The following is a 16,337-nucleotide window of genomic DNA, read 5'->3' on the forward strand; positions in this document are numbered from 1 at the left end:
GGGGTCAACATGCAATTCGGGAGTTGGCCATATCTCCCATAGTGAAACACCGAGCGAAGTTAGAAAAAGAACGTTGGGTTACTTAACGTAATCCCTGGTTCTTTGATAACAGAGTGAGGTGTTTCACCAGCACGGAAAGAAACCGGCTTAGAATGAGTTGAGAGGGGTAGGTTGGCCGTGATATTGGATGGTGGGTGGAGCCACGGTCACGGCTCAACCTGTCTGTCACAGACAGACGTGATGTCATTGGAGCTTCCGTAGTTGGTCACACTGAGGTGATTCCCATAGTGAAACACCTCACTCTGTTATCAAAGAACCGGGGATTACGTTAAGTAACCCAACGTTTTTTTGTAATACATGTGAAGAATTGAATGCTGCTTTTCCATTTCTTTGACTAAACACTCTCCCTCTCTGCCTCTCAGAGCGACTCAGTGTTTCAGTGGCCCCAGGAGAAGCCGTGTCCTAAAGCATGCGCATCCCTGGAGACAGTGATAGAGATCCAGAGTGAGGAGCTGACCCCTGAACACTTCATCCACATAGGCACTTTGTCCTCTTCATATTTACACTTCTCCTTCTCCTCCTGTCTCTCCAGGTAAACACTGGTCTTGTCTCCAGAGTTTGTCTCAGACCAGCGGCCACTCGCTGCTGGCGGGGCCCCTGGGGGCTCCGGGCCAGTCGGAGAAGGATGAGGCAGAAACGGTCAGTGCCATGGCCTCGCTGAGTGTTGATGTGGATCAGCCGGGCTCTGCAGCTGAAAACACAGAAAGTTGCAGGTCAGCCCCGTAACATCACGATAAACAAGAACAAGGGATATAAAACAGATCTTTGAGAGCGTTCTAACTGCTGACATCAACCTTTTATTTCAAATAGCATGAGTCCCAGCACCAGTGATGGCATTTTTATCAACTTTTAGCTCAGTGCCTATGCTTACATTCTTCCTCACTGATTTTATCTAAGACACACTGTTACCATGGAGTAGTGATTTCTCATTTTATTGTATCTCTGCCTTATTATAACAAAATAGAGAGGGGGTTATGATTTTGGAGATTTTAATCATAAAATGATCAGAGTGGGATGATGTCATGCAGATAAAACTTTGAGGTGTCTAAACTTTCTAGCAGTTTTGCAAACAAATTCTTCTTATTTTCAGTCTTTACACTTCTTATACAGTTTATACATCAAAACGTAGGTATTTTTGTCAAAAGAGTTGCAAAGTTGCCGTGGGCGTCTCAGACCCATCTCAATTCAGTTTCTGTAATTTTGCTAGAGCTGTACTTTAATACTAGCACAGGAGCTCTCCTCTTACAGAAACCATCTAAGACTACGGACCTGAATGTCCAGGTCTGAAAACCACTCTGAGGATAAAGAATGATTCAAAACAGGTTCAGATCTACCCAGCTTCAATTCAAAAGTGTTCTCAGATAGATTAAATCATGAACACAGTCCATATCCAAACAATATCTTTGAGGAACTTTTCATTACAACTGGGACATTCAGATTGCTGGATGGAAAACCTTGGGGTTTGTGCAGAAAGGCTTTATATGACTCTGTCTACAGATTCTTTCACTCAAACTGAATACAATTCTCCCGTAAGACAAAAGATAAAGTTTGTTAAAACACTTGAATCATTTCTCATATTGAGTATTTGCACACAAATAATAATCAGTAATCATTTGTCATATTTCAACAGGTTTTATAATCAAATATATCTCATTTCAGCAATAAATTATGTTTTTCTTGTTTTTCTTAACAAGCCTTAAGAAAGCATGTAAACAATGTGAATAACTGATTAGACATCCACAAGTGTATATTCATGTCCCAAAACAATCAAGATTCACTCAGGTCAGAATAAACTTTTCAGACAGAAAAGTTACTGAAAGATGACACTAGGTCAGAGGTCATGAAAAAGGGGTGCGTCTTCATGCTACATAGATTATTACAAAAGTAAGCCCCAAATTTTTGTTGGTTGACTGTTGCATATGACGTTGTCGTTTCTCTGTCTGCAGGTCCACCGAGGAGCCGATGGAGGAGGAGCCTGTCTTGTAGGAGGAGCTTAATCTAGGATCACACAGAAACACTTTCACCTCCTTCTAGCACCTCCTTTTCCTCTTTTCCTGTTCCTCCACAGAGTGTGTATAAACACGCACACGTACACACAAAGTGGACGTGTGTCGTGGAGGACTCAGATCTGCCGAGAGCATGAAGGAGGTAGGCCAAGGTGAGTCTTGTAAGAAAAACAGGGACGCATCTCTTCTCTTCTGGTTCTTCTACCTGAGGAGGTACAGACGACTTGTTAGCATCTCTGTGTAAACCAAAAGGGGAGGAGAGTCAGCGAGGATGCATTTCCTGTATACCACCTGTACACAGCACCACTGAACTTTGTGTCCCACACGTTTGTGCTACATCCCCTCGCCTCTGTTTCCCCTGAAAGTCCGACAGCAAGCTGACGTCTGGTCTTCTTGTGTGTCTCTCGGTGCATCGCAGAGACGAGCCGCCTGGTGGAGGGGGAACTGGTTTTACAATGAGCAGAGGAGGAGAAGAAACGATAGGTGCCTTTTTCCTGTCCAACAAACACTAATAAGAAACCACAGGTCACTGCCGGAGCACCTCAGCACACTGCTGTTGTTTTAGTCGCTCAGTGGATTTTCAGTTCTTCATCTTGATGCCTTAGTTTTTCTCTACATTTAACAACACAGAGAGAAATGGACAGGCTTTCATAGGAACTGAAATCAGTTCTGCTCACTACGAACTCATTTTTTTATTTTAAATCTGACAATACTCGTTTCAAGTATTCTCAAGAATACTTGGGAATAAGAATCTTTTTTTTTTTTTAGGGGAGAAAAGCTTCTGAAGTCATCTCCCCAAAATGGAAATCTGCAGTTCAACAGCTCTTTTGAATTTTGAATGTGTGTCGTAACGTGAAATCCTGTCAGACTTTTCTGGATTCTGAGGAAAGCGTCCCAGGATCAGGCCAGCTTCAGTATTTATTCATGTAAACACAGATCCTTCAGTCCTCTTCTCTACTTGTTTTGGTTTTGAGTCATGTGACCTGAGCCACGTCCTCTTTACTTTGATAAAGGGTTATCGGATCGTGGCTCATTTTCAAATGCCACGATATCCACTGTTTTCTGTTTTGTTTTTTGTTTTTTTAAGTCATTAATTGTAATATTTTCTGTTTGCTGTACATACTGTTCAGTCGCCCACGGCCACTTCACAGAGACATGTTGCGTGGTCTTTTTTTCTATTTCTGTACATACACACATGTATAAAACACCAAATACTTTCTCCTTTTGTATAAAAAGAAAAAACAATATGATATATAAACAGTGTTTTATCAAATCAGATTAGATTTATAAATATATTCTATTTGAAGATTGGATGATTTCAAGGTTTAACAGGAAGTAAGCACATGGATGGACGGGGTCATCCATCACCATGCCCTATTTGTTTGTTTGTTTGTTTATAGATGGTGAGGGTAATTCAATGTTTTCGTTTTTGGTGAACTGGACTCCAGTTCCTCTACCATGACCAGCACTGCCCTCCTCAGGCCAACAGCAGTAACTACAGACAGGACATGTAAAAGTTAAAGGTCAGGAGCAGTTAAATGATTGGGTCCAGTTATTGTGGCTCTGTAACCCAACAGAGGAATAAATATTGTGGCGTTTGACATTTATGAATTCTGATTGTTGTGCTCCAGATCGTAGTCCTGAATCACAAGTCTTTGTAAGTCAGACACCTTATTACAAAATCCTGATCCAGTCACTGAGTGGATTGTAAAATAAAACACAGTTAAAGTATTAAAAAGACAAGCATCCTGCCTGAGAGTCTACCTGAAAGGGTTTTATCCTTAAACTCTACAAACTTTTTTTACGCTGCTTGCTTATGTTTTTTGTTGCACAATGTTATCTTCGTTTGTGCTTTACAGCCATGATTATGTTATAAATTAGGGGAGGTAAAATCAGGACTATGCTACTTTAATTATCAGTTGTCTCTTATGCTTCACACATGTTGCACACATGTTGTACACAGGCTTATAAAGTCAAAGTGCCTACAATAAAAAAGCAACTGTTTAGTAAAGTGCTTGTTAAACAGAAGATCTGAGTTTAATCCCTTCAAAATTACTGTTCTATTTCATCTATTTATTTTTCATTGCTAAATGTAGATGTAAAACAAAACATTTACAAAACTTCCTCTTTTATGTCAAATGTATCCCAATTTAGGCCAAGACATTTTTTTCAATCCCAAAATATTTGACTGTTTTTAAAAACTTGTGATATTGTGAGATCACTCACTCTGTTCTGTCTCATCCATAGACGGAGATGCAGCACACTTTTTAGCTTTCTTGTCTCCACAGCTGAATCCTGTCTGACTAGCAAGCTACTGGGTAACGAGCTAGAAGCTTGAAGCTAGTGAGCTAGAAGCCAGCGATATTTATTTTATTTTATTTTTTTAATAAATCTTTGGTTTGTAATTAGAATTGATAAAGACTACATGCATTTGTCTTAATGCTGAGAGTGATAATGTTGTTTAAGTCAAAATGTGGGGGAGCAAAACCGTATGTTTTCCCCACCAATTTAAAAAGAAAAGGTAGAGCTGCTTTATTTGGACCTTTTGCATACAGAGTTGGAAAGAGGAGTTGAAGATAAGGCTCTCCTGATGTGCCTCTCAGTCTGCAACACGAGTATTATCTCAGGCCAACTGGTGACAATGTTTTATACGCAGGAGGCTTGGTGCTGCTAGCAAAGGCTCTCGGCATATTCAGTGGCAGATTTTGTGTGTGTTTGTGCAAAGGTGCTCTTCAAAATTTGTTTGTAATCGTTTCTTCTTTCTTCAAATATCTGATGTTGCATCTGCCCCATTCAGCCACCACTCCAAACATAAGACCAACTTAAAGCAACTACTGCTTCTCACAGCATGTGCCTACTTCATTTTTTTTTACTTCTGCAGGGCTAATTCATACAGCACAAGTGCCATCACAACAACAAATTGTTTAGAAGCAGAAAAAGCCTCTTAATGAGCGCTAATCTCAGCTGCCACTTCATGATTTAGCACCGTTGGCCAGTTCATGTTTTTGCTTAGAAAAATGATTGTAAATTAAAGTTTACTCACCCCAAATCCCACAGCTGAAAAACTCTCTATTGAAACAAAGGCTTCAGGTACAGAGACATATGCTGCTAACCTTGCTAGCCGAGGATCTTTATACTCCTTTTTTTTCCCCCACCAGTCCAATGGATCAGCGTGGAGGGGGATGCATGTATTCTGGCCTGAAAGCTGATCTCACCTGTGGCCAAAGTTTAAACTGTATAATTCTTTAGGAAACAACTTGGTGCGTCTCTACCAGATGTAATTTTTTTTCTACTATTATTTTGACTGTCGCATTAATTCTTTAAATAGGCGTTTTTCAATTAGACTTTGAATATTTTACAATCACTGCCTCTGTCTAGTAACAGCAGAGTGGAAAGACATAAGGACAGCTGAGGATGTTGCAGCTTGCTCAGGTTACTTGGTGTATGGTCATCAGTAAGTGGTTTTCTTTTTTCTTATTTATGTTGGAAAAAAACATCATTTAAAAAGTAAGATACATATTTATCAGGTGATGTAAGCGCTACGGTCTGCAGATTGCATTTATAATTAAAATGAACTAAAGTTGATATGGAGGCTAATCATCTCTGAACCTCTGTTGGGAAACTGTCCTAAACTTTGACTTGCACAAAACCTGTTAACAATACAGACTATTCATAACTTTTACCAAAATTTGCTTATCTACACGAGGCTTTTTGGCAGAGCAGCCTAAAGTGGAGCTATGAAATGAGCTAACAGGCTTTCAGGCAGAATAGGATCTGTTGTCCTGCATTTTGGTGATCTTTGTTTGTCATTCTGAAGAAGCAGAGCACTAATATTTTCAAATAAAAATTCTAATAACTTTAACACTGGGCTCAAATTTTGCATCCACTCAGTGAATGTAAAGTTTGCTACTTGGATCTTAAATAATGACCCACCTGTCAGGAGATTTCAGGACTGTACAATTCCTTTGGACATTACGGCTCCCTTCCCACTGGATGATGACTCTAAAACATGGTTTGGCAGGGTCTGAGCGAAGTCTTCAGGTGTGTATTAAGAACACTTGGTACCCAACTTGGCACTCACCCCCACATTTATGATTTATTCTACTGAAATACAATTTTGAATGAAGATTATGGACCAGTTTTTATATTGAAATTATTATTAGCTATAATTTGTGTGATTTTTCAACCTGGGCACATTTTCTTTCATAAGCTCCTGTGCTGGTGATAAAATACAGCTCTAGTGTTCTTGAGATCGGTCCGTGGTACTTCAGACTATTTTAAAAGAGAATTTATCACAATTTTCTTGTGAGTCCTCAAGAATATGAAACAAGACTGATTACACTGGCCTCATGCTTAGGCTTTTACCTCATCATGCCATCAGTGTTGCGCTGGCATGTGTGATCTTCTAACTCATAGCTGCGTACATATTGGTACAGCCTAAGAGTCGTGTCAGGACAAGCCCCTTGGTGTGGTGTAGTCATGTGTGTATAGGAGTATGCTGGTGGTTTAAGTGCAGGACAAAACCTTGAGTACCAAGCGCGTAGCAGCTTCATGATTGCCTTCTCACTGAATGAGGTTTTCTAAATGTGTGGCAATCCATCCTTATTCTAATACAGGGTTATCAAATTCCAGGCCTCAAGGGCCACTGTCCTGGAAGTTTTAGGTTTTTCTGCTCCAACACACCTGATTCAAATGGTTTAATTACCTCCTCACCAAATCATGAAGTTCTCCAGAAGCACATCCACAAGTCATTCATTTAAACCAGGTGTTTTAAAGCAAGAATGCATCTAAAACATGCAGGAGAGCGGCCCCGAGGAACAGAGTTTGACTCATGTTCTAATAGATTCTTGTAGAGAGCGCAGTGGGGTCACCATCCAGTATGAAAGGGGTGTAAACAAGCTTCACCAGTCATTGCTTATGTTAAATCAAAATTAGATATCAGTATTTGTCAAAAAGTAACAGTAGGTTAACTTCTGTAAAAATGTTTTGGATCAGCAGTGGTGTAGTTATTCCTGTCTAACCATCTGCTTTTAAAGCAGTAGTGTCCAAGCCTGGTTGTGGAGGGCCACTATCCTACATGTGTTAGGTGTTTTTACCTGCTGAAGAGTAAGGAAACAACTAACACATGCAGGATAGTGGCCCTCCATTTCCAGGATTAGACACCACTGTTTTAAAGTAATCATTTCCAGTAGTTGGGTGGGCTGCAGAGCATCTTGCAGAGGGAGCAGCAAAAGATGGGCAGTTATTTCACAGCTAAATTCACAGAGGGGCTGCAGGGTGGTGTTCACATGTTCACTTTTTTACATATTCTTTAAAACAGGTGTTCTTATGTTTCTTTAAAAGTACAAGACAGAACCACAAATTCCACCCACCTATCTGACACAGCTGGGAACTAAGAATGTAGAAAAACACATTAAGCCATGCTCCCTCCATGTTACCAATAATGTTTTATTGACTAAAAATACATCTCTAAAAATGAATATTAGATCACACAACAGCAAGGTAAACAACATGAATCAACAGAAGTCAACACCCAGAAGAAATGATGTAATCTAATAGGTTTAGTTATGATTTGTTACCTGATGCTTTAAAGAGGTCATGTGACCCCATGATTGTGTGCAGGTGTATGGGCAGGACTTTTGTATCCGTGGTACAACTCATGCAGTTTTTATCCAGAATGAGCTAACTCTTGTTCTAAAAATACAACATAGCAGGTCCTGTAAACAGAATAGTTTGAATTCCATTTGTACAACAAAAATGCAGCAAAAAAACAGCTTAAACAGGCTAACCAGGTAAGACATGACCTACTTTTGCAACTTGAAACCAGCAACTTCACAAACTGCTGAACCACATGATCCACAGTGAATCCAAAGCTTCAGACCTGGAGCAATCTGTTCCTGATCAGAAACACTATGAATAAACCTCAAGAAGCCACTGTTGCTGATCATAAATCACATTGAATCCATCCGCAGCGACCCTTCATAGTGTTCCAGCTGACACTGTAGCCTTTGGGTCCCACCTGTTCCAAGCAATACTGCAGTAATATGACTGCAGTGTGCACAACAACAGCATCGCTGCTTACATCATCTGTGGGGCTTTTTCTGCCCATGTACATATGTGGTTAAGTGTTATTGATTGATCTACAAATCGACTGATTTATTGACCTGCTCTTATTCATGTAAGTGGAGTCTTTTATTATTAAACATTAGTTTGATCAGTGAAACTGTCAGTAACACAACACCTGATACTGGAGTGTGGATGGGGTAGAGTGAATGAGTGAAGGGTCAACGGTGGCGCTCAACTGGAGTTAAAAGCTTAAAGGAATCAAAGCAGTAACTGTTGTGGGAAAGCAAGCAGCAACTAGCACCAGTCAGTTGAGTCATTCACGGCTCCCGCTTAGTTACCTTAATATGTCAAACTGGAGATTTTCTGGGACTTTAGCAGCACTGCAACTTAAAAGGATTTAAATACACTAATTCCCTGAGGAGGGTTGCTTCTGGTTTTTCAAAACTTTTGTATAGTTTGTCAAGAGCTAAATGACCAACACTTCAGATCATCATTGCAATAAAATAAAAACTGTGGATTGTTTGCAAGTTTCTTTACAGACGCTGTACTTATTATTATACTTTTAACTGGCTTTTACCACCCATACTTAACACAAAAGTTTTTTTCAGCTTCAAACCCCGCCAGAATTGAGAGGTTAGGATGTTTTTTTGAGGTTAATCATTGTACTAGAGCACAGAAACATCCCTAAAACAAAAGGTGAGTTACTTAAACTGCACTCATAGTGGATACAAATGGGGACTGAAAATGCTGAGATAAATCCGTAACAAATTAAACTCTCCTTTGAATGGTGGTGGTTGCTGCTGGGTTGTGTATGCAAGCTACCCACTGTAAAGGTGGGTGTAGAAGTGAAAGTGTCAGTTACTTTCACTTCTGCCAAACCCTGAATCCTGAAGGAAGAAGACTGAGAAAAGCTTTGTGTGGTGAGGACTTCTCACCAGGAGGGCTTCTTGCCAGTCCAGAGGTCACACAGCTTCAATGTTTCTACATACACTGAGGTGAAAATCATCCGGTCACACTGGGCTGTTTGGCTCCATGAGATGATGCTGTATATTTCTTAATATGTTTGATACTGTGGTGTAAATGTAGTGTCCTGCTATGATGTGTGAAGAGGGGGGTGAAGTCTCTTTTACTTCCCTCAGTTTTCAGGGGGAGACATTCTCTCGGTTTGTTTCATTCAGTTACAGACTGAAGAGTTTTTAAAAGATGAGGGTTTTTTTTGTTGTTGTTGTTGGAACCGATAAGCACATTCCTGAATCTTCTTTCCATCCGTGCCGTTGTTTTCTTCACACTCTTTCCTATTGTGACGACTAGTGTCTGCTCCTCGCCGACTCACATGTATATAAAGTGCATACAAGTGTACACATGTGCAATACACGCTACTCAAGCAATCTTACTGTGACTAATATTGAAGATAAGCGTCACTTTTTGGAAATTTCAGCCTGTTTTTCCTCATTTGTCCTGGTTTCCTGTTAATGGATTATGTTGCAAGGTCTTAAAAAGGGAAGAGGATTTTTGTGAATCTTCACACTTAGTTTAAATTCAGGCTTTTAAATAATTAAACCCTTTTTTTCACTCACTGTAATGTTGTGATGTTGGTCCTGCTTTTTCAAAGTGGGCTTGTTGTTTAATTTGTCTGGAAACTGAATAAAGCAATTCACAGACCGTTTGTAGCTGTCATCATTTGTAGTACCGGACAGTTTGGAACATCTATGATATGAGTTTCAGTCAGGATTATTTTAAGAAATTCAATTATTTTTTCATTTGTAAGAATTTGGGCACATACATTTGGTTGCATAAGTCTTCACCCCTCTGCCACAGCGAGTCATCCTCTTCCATCTAACTCTGTCTTCTGCGTCCTCTGTCCTCATTCCAACTACCTCCATGTCCTCTCTAACTGCATCCATATACTGTATCTCCTCTTTGTATTTTTCCTGGCAGCTGCATCTCTATCATCCTACTAATATACCCACTGTCCCTCCTCTGCACATGTCTAAACAATCTCAGTCTGGCCTCTCTAACTTTATCTCTCAGTCGTTCAAACTGTGCTGTACCTCTGTTGACCTCATTTCTAATCCTATCCTTCCTTGTCACTCCCAAGCAGAACTTCAACATCTTCAGCTCTGCCACTTCCAGTTCTGTCTCCTGTCTTTTTGTCAATGCCACTGTCTCCAAACCATACAACATAGCTGGTCTCATCACTGTCTTGTAAACCTGTCCTTTGACCTTTGCTGCCACCCTTTTTTTTCACAAATCACTGCTGAAACTTTTCTCCATCCACTTCATCCTGCCTGGACTCTTCTTCACCTCTTTACCACACTACCCTCAACACTTTACTGGACAGTCAACCCTAAGTACTTGAAGTCCTGCATCTTTGTGTCTTCTGCTCATGGTAGCTTCACTGTTCCACCTGCCTCCCTCTCATTCACACACATGTACTCTGTCTTCCTAGGGCTGACTTTGTCTTTCAAGTGCATCCCTCCACCTCTCCAGGTTCTCTTCCACCTGAAGGTAAATATTTTAAATTAAAGCCCTAGCATTTCTTAATAGAATGCATATCCACCACCATTTTTAAATTAAATATAATCATAGTGAAAAATGATGTCAAACTTTTATAATAACGTCATGCACGATCTCATGCAATATCTATCACAAGCTCTCAATTGACGTATTAGAGCTTAAAGTATGTTTTGGGGATGACTCTCAGCTACCACCAGTGAATTCCCTGAATTGAGAAAGCTCCTCGGATGAGAAGCGAAACGCCTTCAACTACAGAATAGAAGTCCAGTTGTTTTTGTTTTTTAACTTTTTTGAATTTACCATGGCCTGGATGACTGAGAATCTACACCAGCATCCAGTACATCGCCACTACTGGAACCAGCTAAGAGGGACGCTAGTTTCCTTCTGATGTCTATACAGTCAGTTAATATCATAATTGCAGTAATAGACTACAAGCACTCAAAAAGTTCTGAATTGTTCTTTTAATCACGCTGTGACCTTGGCAGAGCTTTGCGCTCTTTGAGTAATCTTGTACAGACAGACAACATAACCTCCTTAGTGAAGGTAACAATAATATCACACATAACAAATTGTTATATCTTCAGCTGTGGTGGCAGTCTTGATTTGGGTTGACTTCAAAAGTTAATTAATTTTGTGTTAGATGCACATCCAGTAATAACTTTCTGAGAGTTTCATTGGTGGTTCATGATTTATTTTGCTAACAGACATACAATGCGGAGTCCAAAAGTTATTGCTAAAGTTTCAGGCAAAGAGCTTGTGAAATATGTAGTGCTTTGAGTATGTATTCATAATCACTCTCAGCTACTACCACAACAAAGGTCAATTTCTGTGAAAATTGCCTGAGTTATAGCCATGCTTGTGTTTTTGAAAGGACAGTTGGCTATGGCGGCCCTTTTGTATTGGGCTGGTCCAAAAGTTAATCAGTTGTAGAAGTACATCTAATGATAACTTTCTGAATGTTTTAAAAAAAAACATCCAGTGGTTCATGAGATATTTTGCTAACGGGACAGGCAAACTTGCAGGCTATAGGCACATTACTAGGGTCTATATGACAGGCAAAAACATCACGAGATCTCGCGATGTTAAAACGTGACGAGATTTCTCGTCAAGGTGAAGGCCTCTCGCGAAGCACGATCCCGTTAGCTTTGTCATGGCTTCGTCTGGTGAAATTAGCATCGAAGACGCTCCCGCCACCTTTAAATCGTTTGTGTGGCGGCACTTCGGGTACCCGGTAGTAACGATAAACGGTGACCGAGTGACAGACAAGACCCGAACCATCTGTAAGCACTGTAAGAAAATATCTCCGTACACCTCGGCTAACACGAGCACTATGCACAGACACCTACAGAACCACCACAGGTCTTTGCTGGACCAACACGAGAATCCACAGAACCGCCACAGACCTCCCCGGAACCACCGCAAGTCTCTGTTTAAGCCCGCAGCGGTTGCAGTGAAGGCGGAACCGAGCAGACAGACAGAACCGCCCCAGCTTCCACAGCTGACTGACAGAGCCGCTGAAATAACTCGAGACATCGGTATTTTCATCGCTGCCGACTTGACGCCATTTTCTGTGGTGGAAAATGTGGGGTTCAAGCGGCTGCTCAACACGCTGGAACCGAACTATACCATCCCGACACGCGGCCATTTTTCCCACACGGTGGTTCCGAGCTTGTACAAAGAATGCAAGACAAGGGTTGTACAAGTTTTAAAGGACGCGGAAAGCGTCGCCATGACGACCGAGGCTTGGTCTTTCAGAGGTACGTTGAGCTACGTTACAGTTACAGCTCACGCGATGAGTAGCGCGTGGGAAATGGTGAATGTTGTGCTCCTGACTCGCCCACTGTTCGACTCCCGCACAGGAGCAAACATGGCGGAGGTTTTGTTAGAAGCTGTCTCTGAGTGGGAACTTAAGAAGCCAAACCGTAGCATCGCCATAGTAACTGATGACGTAGACAATACGGAAGTAGCGGTGCGCCAGGTAGGACTGGAGCCCCAAGTCCAGTGCTTTGCACACACTGTAAACCTGGCGACCCGGGCTGGCCTCGGCGTGACGCGGGTCACGGCTTTGCTCGGGCGCATGAGACGTGTAATTTCTGTGTTTCAGAGTCCGACAGCTGCCGCGGTGCTGAAGTTCAAGCAGAAGCTGCTCCAGCTACCGTGCCAGGCTTTAAGCACGGACGTCAGAACACGATGGAACAGCACCCTGGACATGCTGAGCCGGTACCTGGAGCAGCAGGCCGCCATAGCAGGAGCGCTCAGCAGCCCGGACCTCGGACTCAACACCCAAATTGATGCACTGGACAGCAACGACATGAGAGACACTGAAGACCTGGTGAGGCTGCTGGATCCTCTGAAGACGGCGACCACAGTCCTGTGTGAGGAGAAGAGCCCCCCGGTGTCTCTCATTGTGCCACTGAAGAGCATGATCGAACAGAGCATGACACCAAACCATGATGATTCCACCACTGTGGCTGACACTAAGAGAGCAATTCTTAGTAATATTTCAGGCACATACAGTGGGGACATTTACAACTTTCTACTGGAGTGCACAGCACTGGACCCGAGGTTCCGGACACTACCCCTACTGGACGGCAACCAGCGCGAGGCCATCTTCCTGAGGGTACAGAAGAAGGTGAAACGGCTGCAAACTCAGGTATAGATCACAGCCCAGGGCTCTGCAACCTGTGGCTCTTTGAACAGAACATGGAAATCAATTTTTAGGTATATACTCACGATACACAAGGCTTATTGTAGCAGTTCTCTTGCCCAGTTTTCTGCAATATGTGATCAAAACTTCGGTAACAGAACGAGCTAGTTAGGACTGACTCATTCTGCAAACAGGTGAACAGTTAAGTTTTTTTAGACAAGTTACAAACGGAAAACCACAAAGTGCAGTTTTACAAACATGTGTGAGTTTTTAAAAATCAGGTGTTCTGCAACAACAATGGCAAGTCATTCTGAGAACAGTGGGAAATAGAAGTAACATCTCGTCTTTCATAAAGAAATTACTTAAGGTTGGGATGCATGGATGCCACATTTTTTCAAACGGAAAAACAAATACAGGTACTTACATTTGAGTACTTGCCAATACAGAGTATTAATAGAAGTATTAATCTGGGATAACAGGTCAGGGGAGAAGGAAATAAAATGAAAACACTTTAAAATAAAGAGATTGTTGGGAAGCTCAAGCTCGAGTCTTCCTCTTCTGCTTGGTGACAGACTGTAGCTGTTTCCTGCTGTTATTAGCAAACTCTTTAAATTCGGCGTCATGTTGGTTTTTCCTCCTCTTGACAACTTTGTTGAGCGTAGTTTACAGTCTGCTTTACTTTTGTCACTATTGTTCTCTTTTATATCCCTCCACATGGCTGACATTTCTCCTCCTCTACCACCTGATTGAGAGGGAAACATCCCAGTACCATGTTGTGGCATCAGAACACCTTTAGGAGTACAAATACAAGTACATGGTGTAAGAATAGATACCTAATACTGGTATCAGTTTAGGTGCATCTCTAGTTACATTTTTATAAAGGAATGCATCTTGCCCGCCACCTTTTATGCCAGAGTTTTAAACTAAGATCATCTTAGGCTCAGAAATGATGGAGTTATAGCATGAGACACATATAACATTAATTTCAAAGTTTGACCAAAATGGATACATCACGAGATATCCCGCTCAGAGTATGTGTTGTGATCAATGCTCTGCTACTATCACATCAAATTTTAGCTCAATATCTGTAAATTTTACTGACTTAGCCACTTTTTGTGTTGGTTAATGTCAGTCAGCTGTAGCAGCCATCTTAGATTAGACTGATTTTAAAAGTTAATCAGTTGTAGACATGCATCCAATGATTACATTGTGAGTGTTTCATTAAAATATACCCAGTGGTTCATTTGGCTAACAGACAAACAGGGTTGGAAGTTTCATAAAAATTTGTCCAGTGGGTCATGAGATATTTTGGTACCGGACAGACACCCAAAACATGACAGTTTGCTTTCACGTTTCTTCTGGTAGTGGGCAGTAGTTAAAATTAAGGGTTTGTCTTTCATAAAAGTTCAGAAAAGTTTAAATAAATGAAGATATCAGTCATTATTAGAACAAAAAAATGAATGAATAACAATTAAATATTCAACAAACTTTATTAATTTTTATGACCACTTCAGTAACCTACTGGGATGTATGTTTTACAATTTCATTATGAAATATTTATTCATTTTATACAGTAAAGATTCACATAGGTTCCCATAATTCAGTGACACACATACTTCATAAGTTTGTTTCTTCCTCTTTGTCCAAAAATGTAAAAATACAGAAATATCAGTTTGTTGCATTCTGAGTTGGAGTTAAAATATACTATTTTTCTTATGTAGTATTTATGTGAAACTTTTTTATTCCTTTATCTTATTTTGAGGACAAATTTGATTTTGTAGGAAAAAGGGCAGAAATGGCTCTTTTGTGTGTTGCATACCCCTAACCTAGTCGATTAATTTTCCCACTGAAAACCAATTTAACTGATGTGTGTGTGTGTATTCTGTTTTTTAAAGACCTTAGCTGCTAAAAAGACTCAGCAGAAGGCAGAAGAGGCCACCCCCTCACATGGAGAAAACTGGGATCTGAAATCAGAATCAGAACTGACAGAACCCGCGTCCAAGAAGACGGCACTCGAGGACCTGCTGGGGGACTCTTTCTCTCCTGAGCCAGAATGTTCCAATGTCTCAGAACAGATCCGCAGAGAGATCGAACACTACAGAAGAGAGGCCTCTATCCCTCTCAGTAGCTGCCCTCTGAGGTGGTGGAAAGAAAACTCTCCTCAGTATCCTTTGCTGTCTCCACTTGCCAAAGCATATCTGTCCATTCCTGTTACCTCTGTCCCAAGTCAGCGGGTCTTTTCTGCTGCAGGGGACATAGTTAACGCCCAAAGGTCTCAGCTACTGCCAGAACACCTAGACATGCTCATATTCCTGAACCAGAACATGACCGTATAATAGGCTAAGCTGAGTAGTTGATCCCCACCATCTCTGAAGGAAAAACAGACTCGCTCTCTGTTTGCACTTTGAGCATTGATAACATTAACTTGAGTTTTTGTTTTGTTATTTTTGTTAACATGTTCAATTTATGGAAAGTTCAGTTAGTTCCCACAGATTTGATGAGACGTTAAAAGTCATGTTGGGAAGGTAGTTCAGAAGTTCAGAAGGTACTCATGAGAATCCCAGACAGGAGAAAGACCAGTCACTTGAGTTTGTAGCAAAACATCATAGTGCTTAATAAAATGGTTTTGTCCAGCATATATTTTGTTTTTGGTGTTATTAGTGTGAAAATCTTGTAAGTCTTTATGAGCTGAATGTATCATTACATACCTAATAGTCAACCCTTCAACTAAAACCAGTGGCGTGTTGCTTAAGCAGTGTGCTCAGGGTCACTGAAAAGGTGGAAGGTGAACCTCCGTCCCAGCCTCAGATCTCTGGAAGGCTCAAAGAGTTCTGTGGAAAGGCCCGAGGTCCAGACAGCTTGAGTCAACACCTGATGCTGAGTCAAATCCACCCGCTTGCTTTGTGCTCAAGGTGAATCCAGCCCGTTGCTGGGAGGTCTGCGCCCCACACCTTTCACCTACTGTGAACCACCCAGACGTCCGACAAGCCTCAAATTACCATGACAGACTTGTCAGACTACCAGATGAGTAGGATTTAAAA

General features: G+C 41.2%; 2 protein-coding genes across 14 annotated transcripts in view; both read left to right on the forward strand.

Moving 5' to 3' along the window:
- Nucleotides 1-9,798, forward strand: part of hdac5 (histone deacetylase 5) — a 95,302-nt gene extending 85,504 nt beyond the window's left edge. For all 10 annotated transcript variants that reach the window (XM_037978542.1, XM_037978541.1, XM_037978544.1 and 7 more), the window contains 3 exons: nucleotides 423-504; nucleotides 593-773; nucleotides 2,007-9,798. In XM_037978542.1, coding sequence (XP_037834470.1) covers nucleotides 423-504; nucleotides 593-773; nucleotides 2,007-2,046 — 303 coding nt within the window. In that variant the 3' untranslated portion in view covers nucleotides 2,047-9,798. The remainder of the gene's footprint in view (nucleotides 1-422; nucleotides 505-592; nucleotides 774-2,006) is intronic.
- Nucleotides 9,799-11,754: 1,956 nt separating this feature from the next.
- LOC108249483 (E3 SUMO-protein ligase ZBED1) lies at nucleotides 11,755-15,932 on the forward strand. Of its 4 annotated transcripts, XM_037978834.1 has the most exons (4): nucleotides 11,755-12,406; nucleotides 12,509-12,627; nucleotides 12,754-13,302; nucleotides 15,192-15,932. In XM_037978834.1, the coding sequence occupies exons 1-4, from the start codon at nucleotides 11,800-11,802 to the stop codon at nucleotides 15,630-15,632; spliced, it is 1,716 nt and encodes a 571-aa protein (XP_037834762.1). In that variant the 5' UTR covers nucleotides 11,755-11,799; the 3' UTR covers nucleotides 15,633-15,932. The 4 variants fall into 4 exon arrangements, with proteins under 4 accessions (XP_037834762.1, XP_017294386.1, XP_017294385.1 ...); XM_017438897.3 differs by having other exon boundaries at nucleotides 11,755-12,627; XM_017438896.3 differs by having other exon boundaries at nucleotides 12,509-13,302.
- The last annotated feature ends 405 nt before the right edge of the window (nucleotides 15,933-16,337 follow it).

The sequence above is a fragment of the Kryptolebias marmoratus genome, linkage group LG12 (assembly GCF_001649575.2).
Source record: "Kryptolebias marmoratus isolate JLee-2015 linkage group LG12, ASM164957v2, whole genome shotgun sequence".
NCBI classification, from domain to species: Eukaryota; Metazoa; Chordata; class Actinopteri; order Cyprinodontiformes; family Rivulidae; genus Kryptolebias; species Kryptolebias marmoratus.

Bases quoted from the DNA above. Each gene is read 5' to 3' on its own strand.
- LOC108249483 (XM_017438895.3), top strand. From the start codon at position 11,800: ATGGCTTCGTCTGGTGAAATTAGCATCGAAGACGCTCCCGCCACCTTT. The intron at 13,303-15,191 runs GTATAGATCACA...TGTTTTTTAAAG, and splicing joins TGAAACGGCTGCAAACTCAG to ACCTTAGCTGCTAAAAAGAC.